A 13,229-nucleotide genomic window follows, 5' to 3' on the forward strand; every position below is an offset into this window, starting at 1 on the left:
CTTGCATAAAACCAAAGAGCAGCACAGATCATTGGTGACTGATGAGTCAGCATTGCAGGGATCCCATGTATTGTTTCTATGAAGAGGCTGAGAACAGACTAGGCAGGAAAATGTCAAGAATGTGAAGTCACATACTTAGTGAGACAGGCTCTTACCCTTTTCTTAAGACTCCCCTCTCTGCCTGGTGTGCACAGCGTGGCAACAGCTATAGCAACTGTCAATGACTATATCCTAATTAACCAGATTTGGAAACTCTTCACCAAGTCAACAATAATTGGCTATCACTCTCTACAACAACCTGAAAGGAGGTTACAGCAAGGTGCAGGTTGGTCTCTTCTCCCAGTTAACAAGCAATAGGACAAGAGGAAATGGCCTCTAGTTGCACCAGTGGAGGTTAGCTTGGGTATTAGGAAAAATTTATTCACTGAAAGGGTAGCAAGGCATTGGAACAGGCTGCCCAGGGAAGTGGTGGAATCAGCATCCCTGGAAGTGTTCAAAAGACATGCAGAGATGTAGCACTTGGGTTTGGCAGTGGAAGTGGTGGTGCTAGGTTAATGATAACAATCTCAGAGGCTTCCAACCTTAATGATTCTATGATCAATACTTTTGACATCTTCCCTGGCTCATCCCTCAGAATTAAAGAACAATTTGTGTTAAATCAAGTATTATGACACAAGAGGTCTAGTCTGAATAGTGTCAAGAAACTGAGGAAGAAGTGTCTGATGAATGGTTATGAAGTTAAAAATCAAAGGAGGTGCAAGGAAACACATTATTCAGTGACACACTAAGTTCTACTATCAAAAAAAAAAAATTGTTTAAAAAGGAGCTAGGTCACTACTGAACCTTTATAATTCCATTCCATGCTCTGATAGGTGAGGATTTGTAATAAATGAAAACAACAACTAAGTGAAAATATTCCAGTCCAGCCAGGAAACTGAAGATCTGTATCCCAGTCTTCTAACTGGTGTTCTCCGGCCACACGTGTAGCTCACACTTTTGCCCCACACACTGCTATAGAACTGGGTTTTATTACTTGTTTTTCCCATTCTGCTAAATAGCTACAAAGACAGTAAAAGTGTTAACTGGTGTCATTTGCAAAAGCTCATGACTTTGCATTTAGCAAGGTTTGGTATAATACTTCTATCCTTAAGTGAGCTAAACTGCAAGAGAAAATACTAACATATGGTCTGACACTGCAACTAGGTAGTGAAGAACATAAAAATGTATTCCTTTTTCATACAGATGACTTAAATCACTAAGCCTTAAGCAAGGCACAAATACCATCAGGAGCTCCTCTAACATGGCAGGAGATTACATAATCTGCTTAGAATGAAAACAACCTGCATTCTAAGCTTTGAGTGGAAATTCAAGACTCATGTCAAATTCATGTACACTCCTGTTACTAAAAAAATGCAGGGAAGCAACAACATCAGGTTAATTTCCACTTAAGAACAGATGTTGGATGTTTTGCAACTCCTCCATACAAGACACTGTCATCATGCAGGTAACCAGGCAATTTCAGATTCAGGTTTTGTTCCTCGAAGAAGACAGAAGTTAGTGGGATAGATCAAGCCAGTACCTTACTTTTCATTTAAGTTGCGAAATTCAGCAATGCAATTTACTATGATAAAGGGTGAAACATTTCCCATTTTGTAGATCAGAATACCTCACTGATGCATGTCATCTGACTAATTAGTGAAAAAACATTACCACACAACCAATTAAGGACACCATAATGGTATAACAAACTTGATATACAGATATGAGTCTTCTCTCAAAGTCTTCATCTTACTGGATACCTGGAGTACGGGAGTCTAAAAATACCAGCATTTCTTTCATATAAGTTTGTGGAGTCTAGTTTGACTAAATATCAACACTGGTAACGTATTTAGAGACTTTCTTTATAAAGGAGAAGAAACTCCATGCGAACTACAACCTAATGTTCAGCTCTTTCAGCACTCCAATATTAAAAGGCTGAATGACTTGCTGTAAGACATCTCTAAAGACTTATGTAGTGAACTTTATGTTATAATGCTTCCCAGTCAGAGGAGCTGGTTAAAACATAAGTACTGGGGTTATTTTTTTTCCCTCTCCCTCACCAAGTCCTTCTCTTCTGACAAGGCTGTACAAAGTAAAATCAGTTGACAGCTTTATTGGTCTTCTATAGTATTCAAGGATACAGAGATGTGAAACATTACATGTGGTCTTAACAACAAAGAAACTTACCACACTGGATCTTTTAATGGCATTACATTTAGAGGAGTGCTGTAACTCAAGAACAAGAGCATATTTTTATTCTTGACAGGCCAAACAAAACACATTTCTAGTAAGAGGAAAAATAACTAGACTGGGAATCAGGTAAAGACAAGGTAAAAGCTGGAGTGGTGTACTACCACAGGGACACATTTCTATTTTCAGGCTCAGATATATCAGTTCACAAAAGACACATTCTGCTCAAGTGAACACATTGCCTTAAACATAGGCCAGCAAGTAAATAAATATGGCTTAAGAAATATTCCTGTAACATTCAGTCAGTGCTAAAAACATTAAGTAAATTTACAAAATACTGCTTTGCAATGGATGAAAATATTTACATGCTATTTTGCGCCTTCCATGAACTACTCCACAATAACAAAATTATTGCTTTGAAAGCATAGCAGCTATGTACAGGTATTCCTCTAGACTATGATGTAGAAAGTAGTTATGCAAAACTGAAAAACAAATTATCAATATTTTAAATATGCTGACATTATGTTTTCTAGTCAGAGAGATACAAAAGCATGAAGATATTAAAGAGTTAATTAGGACAGTTCAGAAGGACAGATTTATCAGTAGCACCTATAGTTAGAAAAGTAGAAGTAACACCATTGCTTAGTCTTCAGCTATACACTTTTATAAACAACTAAATTTTAAAATTGCACTCTTCAAGGTAACTTAGTTTTTAGTCTGGGACATGGAGGAAGAGGTCATTTTGTTTTGCAATTGAGTAGAAGCAGGTTGCTTAAAGCTAAGTCCAATGAAAAACAAATGCATAGGTGTATAATTTTTGAAGAAAGGAAGCAATCTGACAGAATTACCCCTTATGGGAGATGATGTCCCTCAGGTATACTGTTAAATAACCAGTGTCATAAGACAGAGGGATATACACACATGCCACATATGGTACAGTGTTCTTGATGAGCTGGCAAAAGCCCGAGCTCAAAAATTCCAAGGATAGTGAGAGCCTTAAACAGAAGCCGAAAGGTACAGGATACAAGGGCTGAGTTTCACAACACAAGCACAGCAACAAGACGGCTGCTCCTGAGACAGAAAGAGTACTGTGTCTCTTGGAAAGGTCACACATGATGAAGCCATGTGTGATGCAACTTTCACACCACGCAGCTAAACGAAGCCAAATACTATTTGGCTTCATATATATTCACAGCAAAGAATCTTACAGTCATACACAAGATTATGATCTTATACTGCAGATTCAAACAGCAGCACATACTTGAAGTTCATCTGCAAGATGGAATTTAGTAACTGGAGGCATTGCCTATATAATTACCACAGTCAAGTCCAGGTAGAGACAGCGAAGCGAAGCAAAGCAAAGCAGTGACAAATCCCACTTAATTGGATCAACAGTACTAGTCTGATCTTTTGTGTCATTACATCTATTTCCCTATCTTTGCATATGCATATTTACGGACTACACTCTCTCTAGATGTGGTACAAGCAGTTCAGGCAAACAGGATCAGAATTCAGAATGACACCTCACATGGGACTCTGATTCCATGTCTTCAGCATTTTTTCCACCAGCACTACAAGTCAGTGTGGCCTGGAACCAGCAAAGACTACCCTAGTACAATACTGAGTATAGTCTGTATCATCTAAGAGTTTTGGCACTCTACCAGAAGAGGCAGCATCTACATTCTCCACAAGTGGTCTTTTAACTGTGCCATAGGCACAAAACGATGTTGCTCATCTAACTTTCTGAATGAAAGCAGATTGTTTAAACACAGAATGTTTGGTGATTGAACTCAGACCATGCCTGGCAGGGATGGACATTGCTAGTATGACAGAGAGACCAACAAAATATGATTTGGAATGGAAGTAGAAGACAGACAAGCATCCTGCCATACACCCCTGCCAATATGAGAGGGGTTTTAGGCATGCAAAGTAACAGGATGTCAGCCAACTAAACAATTTCAACATGCATGTCCTCCACCACCTTGAAGCACTTCAATTTACAAAAACATTAAAAAGTCACAGTCCAGATCTTTTGCAATCTTCATTTTTGCCTTTTTTGCAGATGAAAACTAAGAAACGAATCCACATAAAACACCCCTCTCCAAACCACCATGCACGTGTATAGGTTCTTTGATACATTACAAAGAGCTTCCAGTCTGCATGTGGCTGTAAGAAAAGAAAAAAAGAAATGGAAAAAAGGAGGGCTTAAGCAAGGTGAGTTTTAGAAGACCCACCCAGCTTATGCCTGAATGCTGAAATAAGACAAAGACTAGGGATGTACATGCAATCACATAATCCCCTCTCCACCTTTGTAAATTCGAAAGTGAGCAAGAACACATTGGCACTAATTTTAACACCAAAAAAAGATTCAACACTAGCTGGTTTTTTCCCCAAAGAATATTCTCCAGCAGAAAAACAAGTAGAAGACAGAATCAAAGATTGAAGGAAACCTGTAGACTCAGAGAAAAGTTAATTGGATGATTACAGTGAATGCAATTACTTTAGGATTTCCTTTGTAACAATATTCCCTCAGTAATTTTGCTACCTCAGTCTGAAAGCACAATTTACAAACTGCACAGCATTTCTTGCTTTTAATTTCCAATCTACTACTTCAGCATTTAGATAATGGCTTTATCACACACTCTCTCTCTGCTGCTTGGAAAGCAATCTGGAAAGCAATCAGGGGCAAAACTATCTTAACATGACAGGTTCTACACAGTGATATTCTTTAGGCATTGATGAGTTAAACTCAAAATTGGTGCTTACAGGTAAGACCATATAACAAAGTGCTAGAACACAGCACTAAAATTTAATATCATAACCCACAGTGTTAATTCATGCCAACAAAAATAACAGCATGAGGAATTTACAATTTTACAAAGCTGCGATGAAGTGTTTTAGGTAACATCTGTTCAGCAATCATTTCTTTACAAGACTAATTTAGATTCAAGGTCTTACACTGCAGCGTAACTGCAGCAATAATTCAGTCACTTTGTAATTAAAGATATTGACACAGATTGGTCTTACCTTTCTACTCTATGCCAGAGAAATGGAAGTGCTTTTCCTCTTAACTACATCTTTCTTTGATTTATAGACACTGTTAAATGCAACTGTTAATTTGTCTATTTTTAACAGATTGGTGTAAACAAGAAACCCTTCTTGACTCATAAATTTCATAAAGAACTTAATCAAAAACGTAACCTGAAAGTCACTGAAGTCAGGTCAATGGTATACTGAAATTAATAGAAACACCTCTAATTTGAGCTAGAAATTGAAGTTGATCTTTTGAGGACTAGTGTCTGTAAGATGTAGTATCAGTAAAGTGCAGTAGAAAGTCACATAATCTAGCACTCACTGTAATGATTTCCAAACATTTCTAAGGCGAGGAGGGAATCAAGGAGAGGAAGAGGAAAACAACTGCTTTTTACCCCACCCTGCCCCAGCAGATTTCAGAAGCTTCTTGCTCAGTCAATAGAGAACATAGAGAACAGGTATAGTATCTGCCATCCTTCAGTAGATTTCCTCTTTTTACAAGGTCCTAAACCACAAGAGTAGATGCACAAGCTTTTAATAAGCTGAAGTACCAGAGTACCACAGAAAATCTTTGACCCTTTTAAAACTCCCACTCTTCTAAAAACTTGAACAAAGTACTGCTGAACAAAGTCAGGCTGTTATGTGCTTCAAAATGAACCACCACTCCTTTAAAAAATATATTTTAAATTATTCTGCAAAAGAACCGAGACAACTGAGGCTTAAAACTCATTCACTTCTTCTGAGAAGCTAGTTTATTCAGAAAGAGTCCTTCAAGGCCTCATTTGACAGCGCTAAACAGTTGTAGTGGTTGATTCCAATACCTCTTTCTCCCCTCTCCACCCCTCAAATGCAGTGGGTTTTAAAAAACAGTATTTCCCTCAGTTAAAAAAATCTTCTTTAGAAGGGAAAAAAAAATTTAAAAGGAGGTACATGTTAATGATGTCACCTTTGTCAACCAGCAATCCAATTTCACCTCAAGGTTTGTCAGGGAATCAAATTAATTTTCAGATTAGCATATCTGCTATGACAGATCAATATGTTGCATTGACTGGAACTTATTTTCAAGCCTTGCACACTGAGAAATATTACATGCACATAATCTGTATTACTTGAGGTCAATAAATCTAACAGCTAATTTAATTTGACAAACGTACAACAGACAGAAACATAACTGAGATAACATGAGGTATGGCACTCTAAGTGTTCCAAACACAGAAAAGGGCACAGGCTAAATCTAAGACTGGATTACAGAGAGCCTGAAGGGGTGAGAGGCAGGCTTTACACATTCTGACACAAAACTAACTTAACTAATAAAATTACATTGAAGATGTATTACAGGAAGAGCTAGATGCAAACAAGTCAAGTTGGAAAATACCTCTAAGATCAAGTCCCAACCACAACCCAAACACTGCCAAGTCCATCACTAAACCACGACCTTAAGTGCCACATCTACACATCTTTTAAACATCTTATGAGACTTCCCTGGGCAGCCTCTTCCAGTGCTTGACCACCGTTTCAGTGAAGAAAGTTTACCTAACACCCAATCTAAACCCCCCTGGCACAACTTGAGGCCCTGAACTCTTGCCCTGTCACTTGCTACTAGGGAGAGGACACTGACCCCCACCTCACTACAGCCTCCTTTCAGGCAGTTGTAGAGAGCAATAAGGTCACCCAGTGAGTTAATGGCACACCTAGAATACAATCCATGTTCAATCCATAATTCTTCAGTCCTTATCAACACCCAAGGATAAAATCTTTGCTTTAAGAGATTATTTAAAGATGAAAAATAGGACTATCGTCTAGGGTGAAACTCTTTTGGAAACTGCAGTTTGACAAAGCATTCTCATGAATTAAGGACATTCTCATCTATCCCTGTTTAAAGAGAAACTGGGCAGGTGAACAGGAAGAGGCCAAAAAAAAAAAAAATTATCAAAACCCACACCTACCTACAAGATTATATACCCTATAAAATTGAGTCAGAACCCCAAATTCGACCCCCTTTATTTTCTGTAGCTGTGACCTCACAACACCATGACCTCAAAAAAACAAGTCATCTGATGCCTATATCAAAACATTATCAAAATCACCCTTGCATAGCCTAGGAAGCTTAGATATGTGCCAAACAAGCTCCCCTGCACCAAAGAAAAGCTCTTCTCTCACTGAAAAGATGAGATTTCATCTAAGTAAAAAAGCCTCAATGGCTTTTATCACATTTCTGTCAGTGGTCCAATCCCTATAAACTACCGTACTGCCATTTTAACACATGGTTAGCAAAACTGAACATGATGGCAACACACTACTTCTGTTTTAACACATAATGTGAGAGGAAAAAATGAAAACCACTACAATTATTTTAACTGCGTAAGAACTGGGCAGTTAACGTATCGGTAATAAGTAAAACCTCTTGACTCAGAGCTCTTGTCAGTCTCAAACACAAAAATCCATGTCTCTCACTCACAAAAGGAATAATCCAACCCTCAAGTCATACACCAACAACACTATCCAATCTTCTACAATGGCCAGGCCACACAGGTTTCGCCTCACAGATCATATGTTAAAGCATGTTGTGAGAGACTGGGAAGATCTGGTGTCCCAAGACATTTTGGGGTGCATACATGTGGGGAAAGGGGCAGGTTCGGCCTTGCCCTAGTGAGGTGACGCCCTGCTCCGCACACACCCCCACTCCTGGCGCCTGTATCCCAGCCCCACAGTGGCTGCCAATCCCTGCCATAGCTGAGGCAATGCTCCACACCTGCCTCTGGAGTCCCAAACCCAGCTCCTGAGTGGCCAAATGAACAGAGGTCTCACCTTGGGGAAGCGCCCAGGAAGGTCAAGGCATATTTAAAGCTGAACACAAGGCAAGCACGTCTTGACCCTAACTCCTCTTGGCATTTCTGTCAGCTGAACACTACTGGAACCCAGGAGCTGGTAGCTATATGTGTCCTTTTCTATATCTTTTCTGGTTTTCTTTCTCTCTTCTTCTAATTCCCTGTTCTTGGAATTTTTGAGCATCTCAAAATCAAACGGGCTTAAAGTTTGCCAAGTCAAATGGGCTAAGTTAATGCTTTGAGAAGTTCTTTATGCTGATTGAATGTCGCACTAAACCTTTCGCCAAAGTTCTTTGATCTTCTGAGGTTGCCAGTAATGTCTTTTTTGTTGTTTTGACCTCTTGAGGATATCTTGTTGGTATTTCTCCCAGGCATCTAACTCAGAGTACAGGAACAACCATAAGCCCTTTCAAAAGCCTCACCGAGTGAGGTTTTTCGGGCCTTACACATGTCCAGCCATGTCACCTGCATGACTAAAACACATGTCCCCAGTAGACACACAGCCATTTACGAAGCCAAGCAAATAGCTCTTGGTCACAGTTTCATATACGCCCATTCTAACATGTAGAAAAAGGCACAGGGACATGGTTCAAACAGCAATCTCTGCAGCCACAATACACAAAGATTGCAGCAAACAGGAACATTCCAGGAGCAAGCTGTCACCTTCCAGAACAGGTCTGGCCAGCCTGTTTGATACTGCTTATTGGCTAACTTTTTTGAACCTGTGCACAAGTGCCAGACACTCAAGTATTGAATATTACACAAATACACCTTAGAATAAAGAGTCTAATATAAGTGTTACGGCATCTCTTGTAATTACATAATAAATACATTTTAGAGTAGGTGGGCTCAGAGACCACTGAACAAAGACCAACGTGCATCACCTAAATATGAGCATGGGCTGCATCTCCTCTGCATGTGGCAGATACTGCTGGATACAACTCCCTGAAAGGAGGCTGTATCCAGGCAGGGGTCAGACCTTTCTCCCAGGCAGCCAGCAACAGGATAAGAGGACACAATCTCAAATTGCACCGGGGAGGTTTAGGTTGGACATTATGTAGAATTTCTTCACAGAAAGGGTGATTAGACCTTGGAATGGGCTGCCCAGGGAGGTGGTGGAGTCATCATCCCTGGAAGGGTTTAAGGAAAGACTGGATGTGGCACTTGGTGCCATGGTCTAGTTGACATGGTGGTGTTCAGTCACCGATTAGACTTGATGATTCCAGAGGTCTTTTCCAACCCAACTGATTCTGTGGATACAAGGCCTGTAGAATATATGTTGGTCCCAGCTCTAATGCTTGGAATTTTCATGACGTTCAAACACAAACTGGTTATTTCTGAGTACTCTTTAGTTAGAGCACATCTTACAGACACATTATCTTGTGAACAATTATAAGCCGTCTCAAGATTCCCAATTTCTGGGTGTACTAGCCAAAAGCATGTAAAAGCAGGCCTACGGAGAACTATGTCCTTTAAATTCAAAGACCTGGTTTTTCCCTGTAGACTTTATATCACTAAAGTAAAAAAAAAAACACCCAAACAAAAAACCACCGCAGTCCTATTAAAAGTAACACCGTTTTAGAGCTGGAAGTCTGTTCTATTCCCCTTGCGCCCATAGCTGTCCCGCAGCAAGTAAGGTAATGAAGGTTTGTGAAGAAGCTTTCAGAAGAGACCTGAAAACTTGCTGCATCCTTTCACGCGGGCAAGCAAGAGGCGAGCTGGAGCAAGCGCGATCAGCCTTCGAAGCCCAGCTGAACCTGACGGCGCCACGTATTCCCACTCGGTGCCCCGGTGTCGGGGCAGTGACTGGCCCCGGAGAGGACGGCGGCGGGGGAACACGGGGGTGTCACCGCACGGCCGGGCCCCCTCGGCACAGGCCTGGCAGGCCCCACTCTTCGGGCACCCCCGCCGCGGCACCGGCTCGTACTTACGAATTTGGGCTTCCTGCTGTCCGCCGCCTCCTCGGGGCCCCCAGCGCTCCCGGTCCCCGGCGGGCCCTTCCGACGGAGCCCCTTGTTCTCCCGCCCGCCACGACCCGGTGGCGAGGACGGGGCACAGTAACGCGGCCGCGGCGGCTCCATGGCCGCGCACGGGCGAGAAAGGGAGATGGGCAGGGGGGAAGCGCTGCCCGCGACCGGGCCCAGGCCCGGCGCCCCGGCCGAGCTGGGCGCCTGCGATTAGCGCGGCTTAGCCGGGCTCGGCCAGGCAGGGCGCCGCGGGGGGAGGAGCGGGGCTCAGCGATAAAGCCGCAGCCTCACCGCAGCGCAGGATTTAGCGAGGAGAAGCCCCTAATCCCGCCACGCCCGAGCCGCGCGCGGCCGCGCGCTCCCAACGGCCGCGGCTGGCGGAGCCGGCAACGTCCCGCCGTCCGAACGGTCCCGCCACTGCCGGCGCCGCCCCCCGCGCCCGCCACGGCCAATCCGCGCCCGCGCGGCGGCAGCGGCGCCTCCCGATTGGCGGGAGCTGTGCCCGCCTCCGCTGGGGCAGCGGCGCGCGCCGGGCCCCGCTGTCCGCTCGCGGCCCCGCGGCCCGCCCCGCCCGGACCCGCGAGAGCGCCGGAGCGCGCGTGCCAGCGGGCAGCGCGGGGGCAACTCCCGCGGGGAACGGGACAATCCCGCCGGGCTGAGGTACCGCCGCCTCCGAGGTACACACACACACACAGGAAGGGACAGTTTATTTCCTTACCCTGCAAATCCTGTCTTTTCTGGATCGTCTCTGTTCAGCGTCTGAACACGGGGCGGGTCCCTCACCTCTTTGGCCTAGGATGGCGATTTCCAACAAGTGGCTTTGTTGAAGATTACGATTCCATTCCTCAAGCCCCTGTTTGACAGGTGGAAAGTGGTTCACCTATTTCTGTGTGACCTTTTTATATAATTAGAGCACTGACTTTCATATGTAACTATATATTATTATATAGAATCGTAGAAACATCGGGTTTGGAAGAGACCTTTAGGATCATCCGGTCCAATAATCCAAATCACCCAGCACCAGATCCAGACACCTCTTAAACACCTCCAAGGATGGTGACTCCATCACCTCCCCAAGCAACCTATTCCAATGCCTGACCATCTGAACAGTGAAAAAAATTTTCTAATATCTAATCTGAATCTCTCCTGTCTCAGTTTAAGGCCATTTCCTCTGGTCCTGTCACTGCAGTCACAGTAGAGACCGGCCCCCACCTCCACTAGAACCTCTGTCCTGGTATTTGTAGAGAGCAATAGGTACATATATACGTACACTTACATATACATATATATAATTATACTTCTCATATTACTTTTATACCGTCTTGGTGATATTGGGTTAAGAAAGCAGAATGACACAGAAAAGACATAATCCCTATCCAAAACAGTGGCAGTGTTTCCATCATCCTCCTGTGTCCGTGTTTCTGTTTTGTGATGGACTGTCTGTGTGGAGGAGCTGTTAACTGTGCTGCCAAGGCCAAAAGAACAGGTGTACCTACAGTCTGCATTTGTTTAATGCAATCTGTTGTTTTCCATCACTGAAAGACCTGCAAGACTCTGTGGTTTATGGGGAAATACATAAATAGAGATTTCATTATGCTGTAAATTAGCAAATTGCGTATGGTTTACAAGGCAATTGAATTCTCATTACTACAATCAATACCTTGCATTTATCTTTATTTTAAATTAAGAGTAGTTAGAATAATGATGCAAACTGGAGACTTATGTAGGGGAAAATCAATTTCCAAATCTCAATGTTAGGGATCATTAAGAAAAGGAAAGCTAACACTCAGCATTTATATCTCTAGAGTATTTCCTAAATCAGAAAAAATTCTTTTCTCTTCTGTCATGCAGTCCTTCACCATGACTTACACAGGCAGTGACCTACAAAATGTAACATCTGCCAATACACAGAGTTCTGGTGAAACATAGCAGAATTCAGCCCCAGACTCAACCTTTGCAGGGTGAGGGAACTGTGGGGCCACGCAGGGTAGATGCCGTAATTATTTGTATATGTTATACTGTTCATCCTTTGGCACCTTTCTATAGATGTTTTGTAAATTTATTATTGGAATTCTTTGTGGAGAGTATAATTAGCAGAACACTGTTTAATGTCATGGTTAATGATTTTCTGGAACATTTGATTAGAAAATTAATCAGGCTATGTGTGTGTATGATAAAGCTGTTTAAATGGACTTCCTAATTGCACTGTGGTACACACTGGCTTGTGCCAATATATCACTTTCAAGGTATTGTGTTGCAATAACAGAGAAACACTGAAGGGAATAATTTATCAGACAGTTTTAGTAAGCCGAAAGTAAATGTTGGTACTTTTGATCTATTATTATTATTTTATACTACCCCTCGTGCTCGTTAGGTGTTTCACAGAACAAATACACTCTTGCAACAGCTCAGTTTACCAAGATTAATCATGACAGAGGAAAAAAAATCATGAGAAAGAAATGCATCAGTAATACTAAAATTATGCAGAAATTCTACTTAGTCATAGCATGCATATTGTCTGGGGCATGCAAATAGCTTGGTCATTTTGCATTATTTTTGTTCTGGAATGAGAAGTTTTCAAATATAAAAGTCTGAGACAAAGTGATTGTGTAAAGTTAACCATGGATATTTGCAAAAGTAGTCCTTTAGATTGATGGGTTTATTTATGCTCTTAACATTCTGTTCCATCTCTCTCTCTCTCTCTCTCTTTTTTTTTTTTTTTAGTATACTGTGACTCAGGACTTAAAAAACCAAAAGAATAACCTCCTAATACTCCTTGTTCCAGGGAGGCAGTTTTTCAAATACATTCCTGGGCAAAGTATTTCAAAGCTGGCCTTTGACTGTGTTTAGGCAGTTGTCCAGATTTCCTTTGAAGGCACCTAGTTCCTTCCTATGAGAAGAAGATAAGACAATCAATTAACTGTTCTTTCATGAGGTTCAGCCTTTTGAACTGTCACATAAAAATTATGAAGGATTTTGTCAGCCATGTTGTTGTTTTTACAAAGCAAGCATACAAATTTAATACTACCCTATTTAAGTATACTAACAAGGAAAACCTTCTTAGCCACAGCTCCTGTGGCCTGGCAGAGGCAAGCAAATGGCACGTCTTTTCAGGAAAATGGCTTCTTCTTTCTCCCATGAAAAGTCCCAAACAGGCAATTCTAGCCCAAAT

At 42.0% G+C, this 13,229-nt stretch overlaps 1 protein-coding gene across 4 annotated transcripts in view; it reads right to left on the bottom strand.

Annotated features, from left to right (window-relative positions):
* DIAPH3 (diaphanous related formin 3) overlaps positions 1–10,441 on the bottom strand; it is a 209,999-nt gene extending 199,558 nt beyond the window's left edge. For all 4 annotated transcript variants that reach the window (XM_032099871.1, XM_032099870.1, XM_032099869.1 and 1 more), the window contains exon 1: positions 10,022–10,441. In XM_032099871.1, the coding sequence (XP_031955762.1) occupies positions 10,022–10,171 (150 nt within the window). In that variant the 5' untranslated portion in view covers positions 10,172–10,441. The remainder of the gene's footprint in view (positions 1–10,021) is intronic.
* Between the last annotated feature and the right edge of the window lie 2,788 nt (positions 10,442–13,229).

The sequence above is a fragment of the Corvus moneduloides genome, chromosome 2 (assembly GCF_009650955.1).
Source record: "Corvus moneduloides isolate bCorMon1 chromosome 2, bCorMon1.pri, whole genome shotgun sequence".
NCBI classification, from domain to species: Eukaryota; Metazoa; Chordata; class Aves; order Passeriformes; family Corvidae; genus Corvus; species Corvus moneduloides.